The sequence below is a fragment of the Marmota marmota genome, unplaced genomic scaffold (genome assembly GCF_001458135.2).
Source record: "Marmota marmota marmota unplaced genomic scaffold, marMar, whole genome shotgun sequence".
Taxonomy (NCBI): domain Eukaryota; kingdom Metazoa; phylum Chordata; class Mammalia; order Rodentia; family Sciuridae; genus Marmota; species Marmota marmota.
Genome location: NW_025999977.1, coordinates 31,699,384 through 31,713,994, shown reverse-complemented (window position 1 = coordinate 31,713,994; position 14,611 = coordinate 31,699,384). Strand labels below are relative to the sequence as shown.

At 33.3% G+C, this 14,611-nt stretch overlaps 1 protein-coding gene across 3 annotated transcripts in view; it reads right to left on the bottom strand.

Annotated features, from left to right (window-relative positions):
- The window catches only part of Prkd3 (protein kinase D3), a 69,610-nt gene that overhangs the window by 7,796 nt on the left and 47,203 nt on the right, over nt 1-14,611 (bottom strand). For 2 of the 3 annotated variants that reach the window (XM_048804540.1, XM_015479758.2), the window contains exons 12-16: nt 12,018-12,070; nt 9,690-9,762; nt 7,273-7,379; nt 2,076-2,237; nt 1,757-1,855 (exon numbers count right to left, since the gene is read on the bottom strand). In XM_048804540.1, the coding sequence (XP_048660497.1) occupies nt 1,757-1,855; nt 2,076-2,237; nt 7,273-7,379; nt 9,690-9,762; nt 12,018-12,070 (494 nt within the window). The remainder of the gene's footprint in view (nt 1-1,756; nt 1,856-2,075; nt 2,238-7,272; nt 7,380-9,689; nt 9,763-12,017; nt 12,071-14,611) is intronic. The other variant, XM_048804541.1, reaches the window with a different exon arrangement.

Below are 14,611 nucleotides of genomic sequence, written 5' to 3'. Positions count from 1 at the left end.
CAGCACCATATACAAATAAATAAAATAAAAAGTATTTTAAAATACATACATACATACATACATATTTATCTTGCTACCCAACTTTTTGTAGATTTTGATGATTAATGACTGCATCTATGCTGAATGGGCAAATGTCAAGTAATTTCCACTGGAAGTGCTCTTGACTCAAAATATGATTCAGAAAAAGCATTAAGATAAATTGAGAGAAAAGGGATTTGGTGTCTAGAAAACAGTGGTATAGTGACAGGAGAACAAAGAGGTTAAGGTATATTCAAATGCTGCTTATTATTTCTAGGTTATGGACACTGATGTATGCTTTTATGAATGATATTTGCTGTCACTGTATTTGAAGACTAGTACAAACCCCAAAGAAATGTGAACTCTCTCTTGGTTAAATGCCAAATTTTAGATAACATTTAGATAAAATAAAAATGACTTGGCAGTTGGGCAACTGAATAAAGAAGTGTGGCCATGGCTAGCATGTGAGGAAAAAAAAAAAAAAATTCCCTGTTGCTCCTAATAGGAACACTGTGAATCACAAAAGTAGAGATCAGAAAGTTGGGAGTTTTAGCCTTTAGCTTCACAAGTGTACATCCTTTGCCTATACTATTCTGAAGATTAAATGAAATAATATATGGAAGCAGTTTATATATTTAAAACATTCCACCAACTACTAGGGAACTCTTTAACCTCACAATGATAGGGAATCAATCACTTTAACAACATAAGCTTTATAAAAGAAATGCTTACTACTTTACTTTTTTTATGTTAAAAAGTTTATTTCAGTAACACTGTAAGTCAATATTTAATCCTCAACAAATCAGCAAACCAGTGAAAAGAAATAGACAGAGACAATAATTTTCCCTAGTTTCCTGCTGTAAAAGTGAAAGAGTAGAATGATTTTTTAAAATACATATTTTCCTTTGAAAGACAATTTAAGTTGAATTTATAAAGAAGATAGCTATGTGTTGTCCTTGTTCTAGCCATATGACGACATTTCAGATGTACATAAATGATAGTTTGGCAATAGATATTCTAGTTGATTGGAGGAATCATCAATGGCAATCATGAAAAACAGTCATAGGTACTAAACTAACGGGTTTCTCACTACAATTGTAAAATCTGAATTCTGATTTATTAAGTAGGTTGTGAGATAAACTTAGTTGATCAAGATAAACATTAAAAAAAAAAAAAAACAACCACTTCAACTTTATTGAAAAAAAAAATCAGAGTATATCATGCATAGCCAGAACACACACACAGATGATATTATTATGTGAGTGTGAGCATCAATGGTTAGGAGAAATTAAATTCTTATGTTAGTTTTGGTGAAAATGCTTAAAATATGCTAAAAAAAAAAATAAAGAGGTTGGCTGCTTGTCTCAACCAAAATCTTCCCATTTTAGGTACCTGCTCTCAGCTATTTTTAATTTATGGAGAATTCATCCTGAGTACCAGGCACCACCAAGGTTAATTCTCTCTACTCCCAGCCCACAGGGATAGGTGAATTGCCAAGAATTTATTTACAAAAAAGTCATTCCTTGGGATCCATTAAGTCAAAAAACTCTTAATGAACATAACACAATTAATAAAAGAATTAAATTTATTTAGTTATTAATCCTGGCAGTTATAGACTAAAATGTTTCTGTAAGATGGTATACACCTTGAATCCACAGCACTTAGTACATTGACTTTTATTATGTGGGTACTTTTAAGTGTCAGACACTTAAAATGATGCTTCAAAAGAATATCTCACCTGAGGAAAGGGCTCTGCTGATGCAAGCAGCACATTTTCTGGCTTTAAATCACAGTGCACAATATTCTTAAAATGTAGATTCCTCAAAGCAACAAGTATCTGTTAATAAAGAAGAGGTTTTTTTCAATGCCTGGAAAATTAGTTAAATCACAATGTGACTCCTTGAATGGTGCAGTCCTCTGAAAACTTCAGTATAGTTTCAGATTTAGCTGAAAGTGTGATTTTCTTTCTTAAGGTTAACAATTCCTACAACTTCCCAATATTTCAAAGTACTGCTCTTAGTTTTCAATTATTTAGTTTCAAAAAAGAGCTAAAATACCTGTGTGACCATGAATTTTGTAATTCGTTCTGGAAGGCGACTTTTCTCACTGGATAGAATCATTTCCAACATATCTCCATGCAACTTTTCCATTACCACAAAGACTCGTTCTGGTGTTTCAAACATACATTCCAGGTTTACAATCCCAGGATGATGCAAATTCTGGAGCAGTTACAGGATATTAAAACAACCAACTTTAAAAGTAGAGAAGTAGTTTTATTACAGAAATAACTAACATGCTGCAATTAACTATATGAAATCACATTTAAAATGTTTGTAAACAATGTAAAAAGTACAATGATTAGACATGATCATAAATTCTGATTTTCCAAGTTGTGCACAGAAGAGTGGATGTACTACTCCTTCCATTTTTTCTGTATATGTAGTCATCTTTCTATATTTATTTTTTCTTAAGTTCACTACTTTTATTACTTTTTGCACACCTCCCCTCCCCTCCTATCCAGAGAACTGGTTTCTGAATTTATTGTATTCTTTTCTTCACCTACTGATTTCATTTTATCTTTGTTAACACTTCTGCTTTCCTCAAGATTTACGGTTCATTAATTTTTGAGTTGATTAGTTTCATTTCTTTCTTGCTTTAATATTTGAGATTATAAAGCTTCTTTGAATGACAGTCCAAAGACTCTAATATATACAGTATTTTTATCATAATTTTCTAAGTATTCTGAAATTTGTTCTAAGAATTGAGAATTAAGAAGTTTTCATAGTGGGAGCTTTTTGTTTTCTGATTCTATAATTTATGTCTGCTTTTACTGTATTAAGATCAAGGACTTATACTGATTTTGAATTGATGAGGGTTTTTTTCTTTTATTTCATTTTAGGATACAGAATTCAGTATAAAGCAGGTAGATCTTCCTTACTCTGTTTAGGCTTTGTATCTTATTTTTGTCTGCTCCATCTGTGATGCACTACTAAAATGGGCTTGGCTATCTCTCCTTGTGTTTTTTCTTGCTTTCCTTCATAAATATGATGATGTTATTTGTTATAGTGTGATTTTTACTCTTCCATTTTTAAGGGCCCTTTCTTCATTTCATGTTTTCCCTTGAATTAAATTTTGTCAAATCATGACCCCTTGGCTTTCTTTTGTTTGGGGAAGGGAACTAGAGATGGTACCACAGATGGGAGCTCAGAGAAAAGCAGCACAAACAGCTCTCACTGTGGCCCCTCCTTTATGTAGTCCTGCTTCATCCACTGTTTTTGGAAAATATTCTATGTATTCTAGAAGTCTGAACTTTTCTATTTTTGTTACAGTATACACTTCTGTTAATCATTTTTGTAGCTCTGGAGTAATTTTCAAGAAAATAGGAGGAAGATACTGAATTCATACCTTAATGTTCAAAAATTTCTAATGTTTTTCCATTTACATAGGTAGCTACAGAATGCTACATATCCACTATTCTACCACTCTCTTCAGGCAATAGCAAATAGCAAAAACATCTTGTATTACCCATATATCTAGGAAACAAAAATACTCCCCTATTTCTTTGCTTCCCCACAATGATCCCCCCAGATGTGGCCATGCTGACTTGTGTATAATACATTCCTTTAAAAAGTCACACAAATGTAATAATTCTACACTTTTTTTCATTTAACAATACATTGTAGATAATGTCCTACCTAAACATATCTATTCAATGAATAGTAAATGAGTATTTGTCATTTTCTTAGAACTATGCAGATAATCTGGATCCATTAATAACACTGAAAAAGAAGCCCTGTCTCATAGAGTTAATTAATTCCAGTGAGGTAAGACATATAGTAGGAAATAGTAGTGAATTACCTACAATGGAAGTGGTTAAGTGCTTTGGAGAGAAGCACTTCTGGTTTAGATATGGGGTGTTCTCCAAAATCTCATGTGTGAGACAAAAGTTCAGAGGTGAAATGATTGGTGAAAACCTTAACCTAGTCAGTGCATCAATACACTGATGTGGATTAACTGAATAGTAACTTTAGGTAGGTAGGGTATGGTTGGAGGAAGCAGGTCACTGAGGGTGTGCCTTTGGGGTTTATATATTTTCTCTGGTGAGTGGAGCTCTTTCTCTGCTTCCTAGTGGCCATGTCCTGAGCTGATTTCCTTCACCATGTCTGTTAGTCACGATGTTCTTTCTATCTTGGGCCTACAGCAATGGAGTTGGTCATCTATGGACTAAGACTTCTGAAACTGTGACCTCAAATAAATTTTTCCTCCTCGAATTGTTCCTCTCAGGTCTTTTGGTCACTGTGACGAAAAAGCTAACTAAAATAAGAGTGTAGCGGGTGGGAGGGTGGGTTTAGTGCTAATAGAATGTGAAGGCTTCATTAAAGAAATGATATTTGGGCAAAACTGTGAGGGAGACAAGGGAATTTGTCATGCAGATATCTAAGGGGGAAAGCATTCTCAGCAAAGAGAACAGCTAATGCAAAGCCCTTAAAACAGGAGGATGTCTGAGACACTGCAAGAAAGTGAATGTGATCATCATTTAGAAAAGAGATTAAGTTGGTTGAGTGTGTTATCTACAGTGGAGCCATTTTCAAGGGATTTTGGTTCTGTTTAATTAACAATCCCAGGTATCCAAAAATAGTACATGCTTATTTCTAATATACTGAGAGGAATACAGAGCCTACCAACAAGTGCTTATCAGAGAAGCTTATGTTGCTGCGTATGCTGTACGATCACTTCTAAATTGATTGTTAGGATTTTTCCTTCCTTCTACAGAAAAGGCCAAAGTTATGATCTCAAATAATATGTACACGTGGGCATGGGAAAGGAAAGCTATGGATGTCACTGATGCGTAGGAGAAGATAATACCAGAATAAACCACAGGAATAGTTTGTTTGTTGAAGGCTACATATAGGAACACAGGGAAAAAATGGAAAAGTAAAGATGATACAGCAGGAAGGGAAACAGCCAAAGTGTGGTGTGTAAGGGTACAGGATAGAGGATTCCTTTCAATCTATGTGAAAGTCTACCTCAATTTTGTGGAACTAATTTCAGTAAATGAGGGATGATTTGAATAGGTTTTCTTTTAAAATATTTACTGCATTAATTCATATTGTACTAACAAAATTATATTTGTGTATTTCATATACAAAATAGGCTAAATTCAACTTTGTGCTATATTTATTGAGTTTACATACTGCAGAGGATTGTTTTAAGTCACTGTTTTACATATGTACACACACATATACAGTAGGTCCAATAAATAAAAAAGAAGGCATATGTGATTTGGAGACAGGTTTAGATTCAAATTCTGAACCTGCCTTCTTCCTATTCAGTTATGCTGAGAAAAAGTAAATTTACATTACAAAATAAGTCATTTACTAAATATAAAATGTACATTTTTTATGTAAAGAATCTACAACAAAGGCAGTGATGTATTAAATTAGTATGAAAGAGTATATTTGAAGATATACTGAAATTACTTAATCTTAGTCTCAGTTTGGCAATACTGATGAAAATAACCAGAAGGATATAATTCTTTTTCACACTTCCAGAGCTGTGTTTGTGATCAAAGTGTCAAGGAGAAATCAATCCTTAGACATATATTCTTAACTTAAAATATTTTTGCATTTTAGTTGGATGATAAGATTCTAAAATTAGGCCTGGGGATGTGGTAGAATGGAGTGGTACAGTACCTTCCTAGCATGTACAAGAACCTGGGTTTGATCCCGGGTACCCCCAACCCCCGCCGCCTCCAGATTTTTATATATGTGTATATATATATGTAGTGTGTGTGTGTGTGTGTATGGTTAGGACAATTTGGCTGTGACTTGTCACACCACTGATAGCCAGGTTTGATTTGACTGGCTGGCTATGCAGGCTTCCCCTTCCTCCCTCATTATTCCATGTGCATCACTGCTGAAACTGCTAAAGAAGGACTATTCTTCGGCCAGGGTTTACAAGTAGCTGCACTCCCCTGTCAGAACCTCCAAACAAGCTCTCAAGATTCCAAAATTGAATATCCAAATATATCTCTAACAGAATCTAAATGCTATTAATATTATATTTAAAGGTAGCTCTGCAAGGGAGGAGGTAGGTTTAATGTAACATTAGGTGGCTACGGACTGGCCCACAAGCTTTTTTTTTAGGGCGGGGTGGTACTGGGGATTGAACTCAGGGGCACTTGACCACCATTATTAGCATTCCTCTGAGAAAAAAAAATTGAGGCAAATAGTTACCACTGTGACCAACAATGTAACAAATGAAACATCTTTTGTGTGTAAGTTTCTTACCTTCTTCAAGGAAGCATAAGTAGGCAGTTTTTTTTCTTGAATTTCACTCACAAGTAAAAAGGCATTAACTATTAAATGGCTATGATTTCTTAATGTGCACACAATATGCAATGAATTAATAGACATTTGCATACCATCAATATTATACATGAAACCCAGAAAAATGATCTAAGGATCAAGCTAAAGTTTAGTTTTCATTTTTACCCCCCCCAAAGAGGTAAAAATGTTAGATAAAAAGAAAAACACTTAGCAACTTATTTAATTGGACTTAAATCATTGCTATATTTCTTAATATACCTTATTTGACTACACCATTATAAAATTATTAAACAGGATTTCAAATAAATAAATAAATAATATGCTGCTATTAAAAGGTATTGTTTAGCAGTTTTTATTTTTATAGTAATAGCTATAATAATCAAGCATATAATTTGTGAGAACTGGAAGGGCATAACAATGACACAATAAAATGTGATGGTTGAAGCAGCAAATTGAAGTTCTTTGATGACTGTTGAATTAAGAATGAAATTTTACCTTTTCTTTTCTTTCTTTCTTTTTAAAGATTTTTACTTTAAAAAATGTGGGCTGGGGCTGTAGCTCAGTGGCAGAGCATTTGCCTCGCACATGTGAGGCACTGGGTTTGATCCTCAGCACCACATAAAAATAAATAAATAAAATAAAGATATTTTAAAAGATTTTACTTAAAAAAATGTGTTCTAAACAAACTGCTACTACAGAGCAAAATAATGGCAGGCATTATTAACTTATACATTACTGTAATATTAGAAAAAGGACTCAGTTAATTCAGTATCTCACCAGCTTTTTTCTAAGCCAGAAGATCATAAGAACAAAATGAAAAACAAGTCCTATTCTTATCTGCATACTAAATAAACTCAGGCTAAAAAAAAAAAAAAAAACCTGGTAAATAAAAAATTAAACCTACACAAGCCACTCTGTTTATTACCTGTAAAATAGCCACTTCATTACGGAGTTGACTTTCCTGCTTTGTGGGAAATCTCATCTTATCAATTACTTTAATAGCCACATCCCTTCCAGTCTTTCTATGTTTTCCTATTTAAAAAAAAAAAAAAAAAAAGAAAGCAGGGAATTGACAGACAACTCACATACAATACAAAAGCTTTACTAGAAAGTTGTCCCTGGACTGAAATTTATGTCCATAGACTGAAATTTACTCATGTACTATGTTCATTTTCTTTTTCCACATGCGTTCACTCATTTTTTATTTTGATAAGTATGTTTTTCCTTTACAGTGTTTCTCCTTAATAACAGCAGTTTCTTATTAAAAAATAAGAAAATTTGAATTAACTTGTTTGCTGAAAAGTAATCTACCTTGCTAAATAAAAGACAATTGAATGCCCTGACCTAGTGTTCAGACACTATCAAGATGGAAACACTACAAATAATTTTATTTTAGGTTTACACAGTGATTAATTACATATTATATCCCCAAATTCCAGGTCCCTATATACTAGAATCTAGATATAACATTTTTAAGGTAGAGTCATGCAATCAATAGCCACTCCTTCATTGATTAATTCAAACTAACTAGATATCTTGTGCCTATTATACAGTAGGTACCTTTAGACACTACAGATTAAGCAGTGAAAATGACAGATTTCTGATATTACTTCTTTTAATCTGTGTGTGACTTGCTATGTACCTGAAAGTAACCCACAGCTATTAGAAGGGCACAGTCATAAAAAATATGACACTTCAAAAGAATAGACAATTCTTTGCATGTTTGGTAAGAAGTCAAAAGTACCTCAGTTCTTTGCCTCCTCAATGAGAAAGTTTTCCAGAGATGTCACTAGTCTTAAAACTGACAAACTGAAAGTTACAAATCATAGATGTTATATATGTATGTATTTTCTAGGTGATTGTTGTATGTCAAACACAATGATATTTGTTAGGATACAAAGAAAAACCAGACATCTTTTCGCCTACCAGAAGAGACTAACAGAAACCCAAAGTTATAGATACTCTAACAGATACATGTCTACTATGCAGCAAAAGGATCAATGAGGAATAATCAGTCTTATCTGATGGAAAGGTAGGGATGGGGAAAAGAAAATCTTAAAAGAAAGGATTTTTCAGTTGAGCTTTGAAGTATAAATAAATCTTCACTACAGAGATAAAAGGATAGAGAAGGAGCAGAGGCAAGAGATGGAGGCAGGTCAGTAGGTCTGGAAGAAGACAGCAAAGAGGGAATTGTATTAAGAAGTTAGAAAGGGCTGGGGATGTGGCTCAAGTGGTAGCGTGCTCGCCTGGCATGCGTGCGGCCCGGGTTCGATCCTCAACACCACATACAAACAAAGATGTTGTGTCCGCCGAAAAACTAAAAAGTAAATATTAAAAAAATTTCTCTATCTCTCTTTCTCTCTTAAAAAAAAAAAAAAAAGAAGTTAGAAATGCTGGGAGAGATCAAAGCAGCTCTGTATGCCTTGCTAAGAACAATGGCCATGAATCTGTAAAAAAATGGTTCTATATGAAGTAGTACTAATTATCAGAAGTGAGTTTTCTGAAAGATTCACTCCAAGAGTGTTATGAATAAAGAATAAGACTGGAGGCGGAAAGGCCAACTACTAACAGTCTACTGTAGAGTTGTAGCAAGGGATAATGAGGTTTAACAATTATTTTGTATCTTGGAGCACATGTTAGATTTAATTAATATTAAATTTAATATAAAATAAAATTAAAATATAAAGTTAATGATATAAAAATTAAAATATTGAATCTGTGAATATGCAGATCAGATTTTATTAGCTCCATTAAACAGATGAACACAGTGATGTAAAAATCACTTCACCAATATAAGTCATAGAGCAGAATAAAATTTAAGGTTTCGATTTGATAGAACATTTATGTCAATACTGGACAAATGAAGACATCTGTGTTGCAGAACTAATAGGGAATATACTTCAATGGACAAGTTCAAACAGCCTATCATAAACTTTATATCCCCACCACACAAACATATATATTTTTTAATTGTAGATGGACACAATACCTTCATTTTGTTTATTTATTTTTCTATGGTGCTGAGGATTGAACCCAGTGTCCCACACATTTGAGGCAAGTGCTCTACTGCTGAGCCCCAGCCCCACCACAAACATCTTTATGTGTGAGATACAAGAGATAAAAACTATTATAAAATTAATTTTCTGATTCTTTGTTACTTTTACAGTGGAATTTAAGGAATAAATACTCAGTTTTAGTGAAAAGAACAGCCAAAAGGATACAAGTAAATCTCTGAGAAAAGGCAACTTAATAAACTATGAGATGATAAAATAGCTGGCAGGCTTAAAATTGCATCATTTTCCTAAAATGATCTACAATACACAAAAGGCTGTAGTTGCTTACCTCCATAAACAATGCCAAACTGGCCAGAACCAAGCACCTCATCTGCAAAGATCTGATAAACGGTACTGATGTCCTATCAGGAAAAAGTAATCATCACTTATGTCTGGAAAACAATGCCAATATCTCTTAACTCAAATACTTAAATACATTTTGTTTTTATGTTAAAGACAACTAATTTTCATAAAGTACAAAATATTTCATGAAACACAGGCTTTTTATATTCTAGAAAAAGTTAAGCTCCAATGTTATGGTATGATATTAATGGGCAAGTATAAAGTATTCCCCAAGAACCTTGAGGAAAAAATGCTTTGAATAAAAAGATGTGGTATTTATTAAGCATTAAAGTATATAAAATATTAAGTATATAAAACAATATTAACATAAAAAATTAAAAACAAAATTTTATCTATTTTGCTTTTAAAAAGACTGCTACAGGGCTGGGGTTGTAGCTTAGTGGTTGAGAGCTTACTTTACATGCGTGAAGCACTGGGTTTGATCCTCAGCACCACTTAAAAAATAAATAAATAAATAAATAAAACAAAGCTATTGTGTCCATCTACAACTAAAAAAAATTTTTTTTGTGGGGGGGGTTGTTGTTGTTTTTTTTTTTTTTAATATTTTTTTAGTTGCTGATAAACCTTTATTTTATTTATTTATATGTGGTGTTGAGACTTGAACCCAGTGCCTCACACATGCTAGGGAAGTGCGCTACCCCTGAGCCACAGCCCCAGTCCGGGTTGTTGTTTTTAAAGACTACTATGTTTGGGAAGAAAAACTCAGAAGTGTATATTAGGATTAGGCTGATTTTGAAAAATTAATTCAAATTCACTCCTCAATCTTTCTTCCCTCTTTTTTTGATAGTGTTTGTTGCTGTCAGAATATTCATGTACTAACATGGGATGTGTAGTGTCAGAATTGCACTACAGGTGTGACTGAAGAAAGACAAAGTGTAACTTCATTTAGCAGATCACACTTAAAGACAAAGCCTCAGCCCAGCAATTAAGGCCAGTGAATGTGCATATGTACATGCCAAGTTGTTATGTGCTTCTCAATTTAAATCAATTTTTTCATATAACTAACCAATTTGGGTTCTAATTAAATTAGACCAGGAGCATCCAATATAAATATAACTGCCAGAAAAGGTTCTTCAACAAATACTAATTCTGGATCTTTTTCTTCTTATCTATGCAAGGATATATCCTTAAGTTCCTGTGAGATCATTCAATTTGTCCTTTCATGTTCTTGGTGTTCTCTTTTTTTTTAAATAAACTATTCTACCTACCACCTGGACAAGAAACACATAGATTGTATCTCCTTGAAACCCTCTTATCTCCTATAATACTATTAGATGTCCAGTCTTCACTGTGATCTTAGAAATTTCAAACATTGTAGGTTAGAGAAATGTAACAGCTGGATGCTCAAGTTAGAAAAAGAGAAATTTTAATTAGAGAAATTACAATTTTCTGGCTTCATTTTCTAGCCTTTGTTCATTCTGATCCAGAGTTGGCAAACTATGGCTAGTGGGACAAATGTAGCCTTCTGTCTCTTTTTGCATGGCCTCTAAAAATGGTCTTTAAATTTTATGACCAAACAAATAATATTTTGCAATGTGAATATTATGAGATACTCAAATTTCAGAGTCTACAAATTTTATTAGAGTAGTCAGGATCTCTCATTTATTTATGTATTGCCTATGGCTGCCTTGTTGCCACAACTGCAGAGTTGAGTAGTTTTATATGGTCCACAAAGCCTAAAATATTTAATATCTAGCCCTGTTCAGAAGTTTGCTGACCAATTATAAAATCCTAGCATACCTATTATTATTATTGTACTAGCCAAACTTAATCTATTTACTATTTCTTAAAAGTCCTGCATTTTCTGCTTCTTTCTATTTGCTCATCTTCTTCCCTGTACTTGCATAAAATGTTGTTCTCCTGTTTTCATATCCTCAGTACTTCTATCAAAAACCCATTACCATCCCTTTAACATGGATCAAATTGTACTTTATTTAGGAAGCCTTCCCTGCTGACCAAGAAAGAAGTAATCTCTCCTTTTTCTTTAACAAGTCTATTGTTTTAGTGACATTTATTCTAATGTCACTTTTTAAGTGAAAAAGTTTATTCTGCTTCTGTAATTTAAAAAATATGCCTTAGTTTCCTCCATAAAGCAGAACTCTTTAGGTAAGTTCTCACTCAGAAAGTATAATTGTCTTTAGGCAAACTGCTCAACACTTTGGGCTATGAACCTATTTCTCTAGTAAGATCTCACATTTTATTTTTCCCTATTTTAATCACCCAATTTATGAATGTTAGCTTAATTATTACATACCACATTCTCCTGGACCTGACAATTAGATACAGAGATACTGGTAGACAAATCTTCTGTAAAATATAAGAATGGTATATGGGAAAAGAACAAATTATTAGTATATGACTTAACAATATTTATTGACATGTGAATACCCATGGTATAGCAAACTTAAAAAAAATAGGTTAATATATAATATGTACATTAAAATAATTTTCTATGTACAAAATTCTAATCCATCAAGAGGAAACTGGTTAAATAAAATATGATAAATCTATTCAAATGATACTCTAAACACTTAATAAATGACATAGAACTATAAATATGGAATCAGAAAGCTAGCCAGGATGTCATATTGAGTCAGCTGCAGGCATAGCTCAGTGGTAGCATCCATAAGGCTTTGATTTTGATTCCCAGCAACCACCCCGCCGCAAAAAAAGAAAAGCTGCATGGTGGTAGCATCTGAATTAAAAATAAAAATATTACTTCTTGGTAAATGGGGGAGGTAAAGCTGGGTAATGAGGATTTTAGTTTTCATACACGTCTATACTATCTGTACTTTTTAAAACATAAAAAGCATGCATTATTTTTATTTAAAAAATATTAATTAGGTAAGCCTACATACTGTAATTGGAATATATCTAGTATACATTAAATCATGAATAAAAGCAAGTTGCAAAAAGAACACAGGGTATGACTCTATGTTTTTGTAAAAAGAAAACTAAAACAGTATAGCAGATAGTGTAGGTTTCTCTCCCTACCCTGAATTCTTCCCCAATCTAGAAATATATAGCAAATTTAATAATGGTTTCCTGAGGGCAGAGTTACAGGAGTGGGGGGGGGGTCTGGAATTACATATGTATAGGAAGGACTTTCTCTTTTTATATTACATATTTCTTTTCTTTTTAAATTTTTTGCAGTGGGAGTCGACTTGGGTGCTCTACCACTGAGCTACCTCTCCATTTCTTTAATTCTATCTTTACTAAGTTGCCCAGACTGGCCTCAAAATTTCATTACAGGTGTGTGCCACCAGCTAAATTACATATTTCTATAAAATTTAAATATATTGCTTTGGTAAGCAAAGTAAGCAACTGACAAGAAAAAAGGAAAAAAGGAAGTTAGCAAGAGAATAGTATTAAACATATAGAATCTCAGAGAAAACTCAAAAAAAATATGGAGTTTCTTTTATAATCCCAAATATAAAAATATAAAACGTCATTAATACAAAAATGTAAGCAAAGTATTCACCAAAAATAAGTAACATGAAAAAGGTACCATTACATTTTTTAAAGTTGATTTTCAATTGTTTTTTAAATAACTCAAAATTTAAACATTAATGATCAATAAAAGGCAGAACATGAACAAAATTAGTGTCTAACATTCTGCTTTCAGTAGTTTGTTTCCTAGTTTAAGTCTCAGTATTTATTTTCTTTCAAAGGCTTCCTCTATCTAGCTCCAAGCTCCATCCAATTTTAATTTCTATTTGTTCCAGAAAGGTTATTTTAAGGACCACAAGAACAACAGCACAGCAATAACCACATTTATGTATCAGGCACTGTCTTAAGCACATTATGTGCATTTATTCTTCTTTCCACTTTAGAGAACTGTAGAGTCTAAGAACACATATCCAGTAAGCATCAGAACTGAGTGTAAACTCTCTAGAATCTTCATCTTTTTTTTGGGGGGGGGTGTGCATACCCAGGATTGAACCCAGGGGCACTTAACCACTGAGCACATCCTCAGTTCTTTTTTTATATTTTTATTTAGGGACAGGGTCTCACTAAGTTGCTTAAGGCCTCGCTAAATTGCTGAGGCTGCATTTCAACTTGTGATGTTCCTGCCTCAGCCTCTCCTGTGCCTGGGATTACCAGCATGTGTCACAGTGCCTGACTTGGAGTTCTATCTTTAGAGACTCAACTCTAGATAAGAGGTGCATAGATGAGCTTGAAAGGGTTCCTAAACCCTTGGAAACTACATATAAAATGTGTGTGTATGCGTCTTCATTGTTTTCTGGGGAAAGGGTTCTTGGTTTTAATGAGAACGTCTGAGATTCTGTCTAAAACTCCCAGAACTTAAGAATCACTGTCAAATATCCATCTACCTATCCCTCACAATATCAATAGTAAACAGCAAAGATGTACGTGGTCATCATCATCCCTTTGATCACCCCTATTCTCCTTATCTAGGGTAATACTACTCTCCTACCTCTTTTATCTAGCTCTGCCTAATCTATTATTCCCTGATGTCCAAAGTCCAAATCAGATTCTACTAAGAAGTCTCTTGCTTTCTCTTCCTATCCACATCAGAGTTTCTTGAGTAATGCATCCATCCACTTACTTATGTATATCATATAGCCCTTTTGATTTTTGTTATTTCTTTTGTATTCTATCTCAGGGCTTAGCATAATACCAAAAAGAGTTGCAAAAAATTATGTAAGTAAAGTGAAATAAACTATATTTGGCAAGCGGCTGGTACTTATTTCAATATGAATGTATTTCTTGAATGACTTTTTTCTCCATATTGCCAATGGAGTATAAGTGGCATTATACTGTGATTTTCTGATTGTTAACTATTCACTCAAACCTTTATCAAATCTAGGGCTAATTTTACAAATT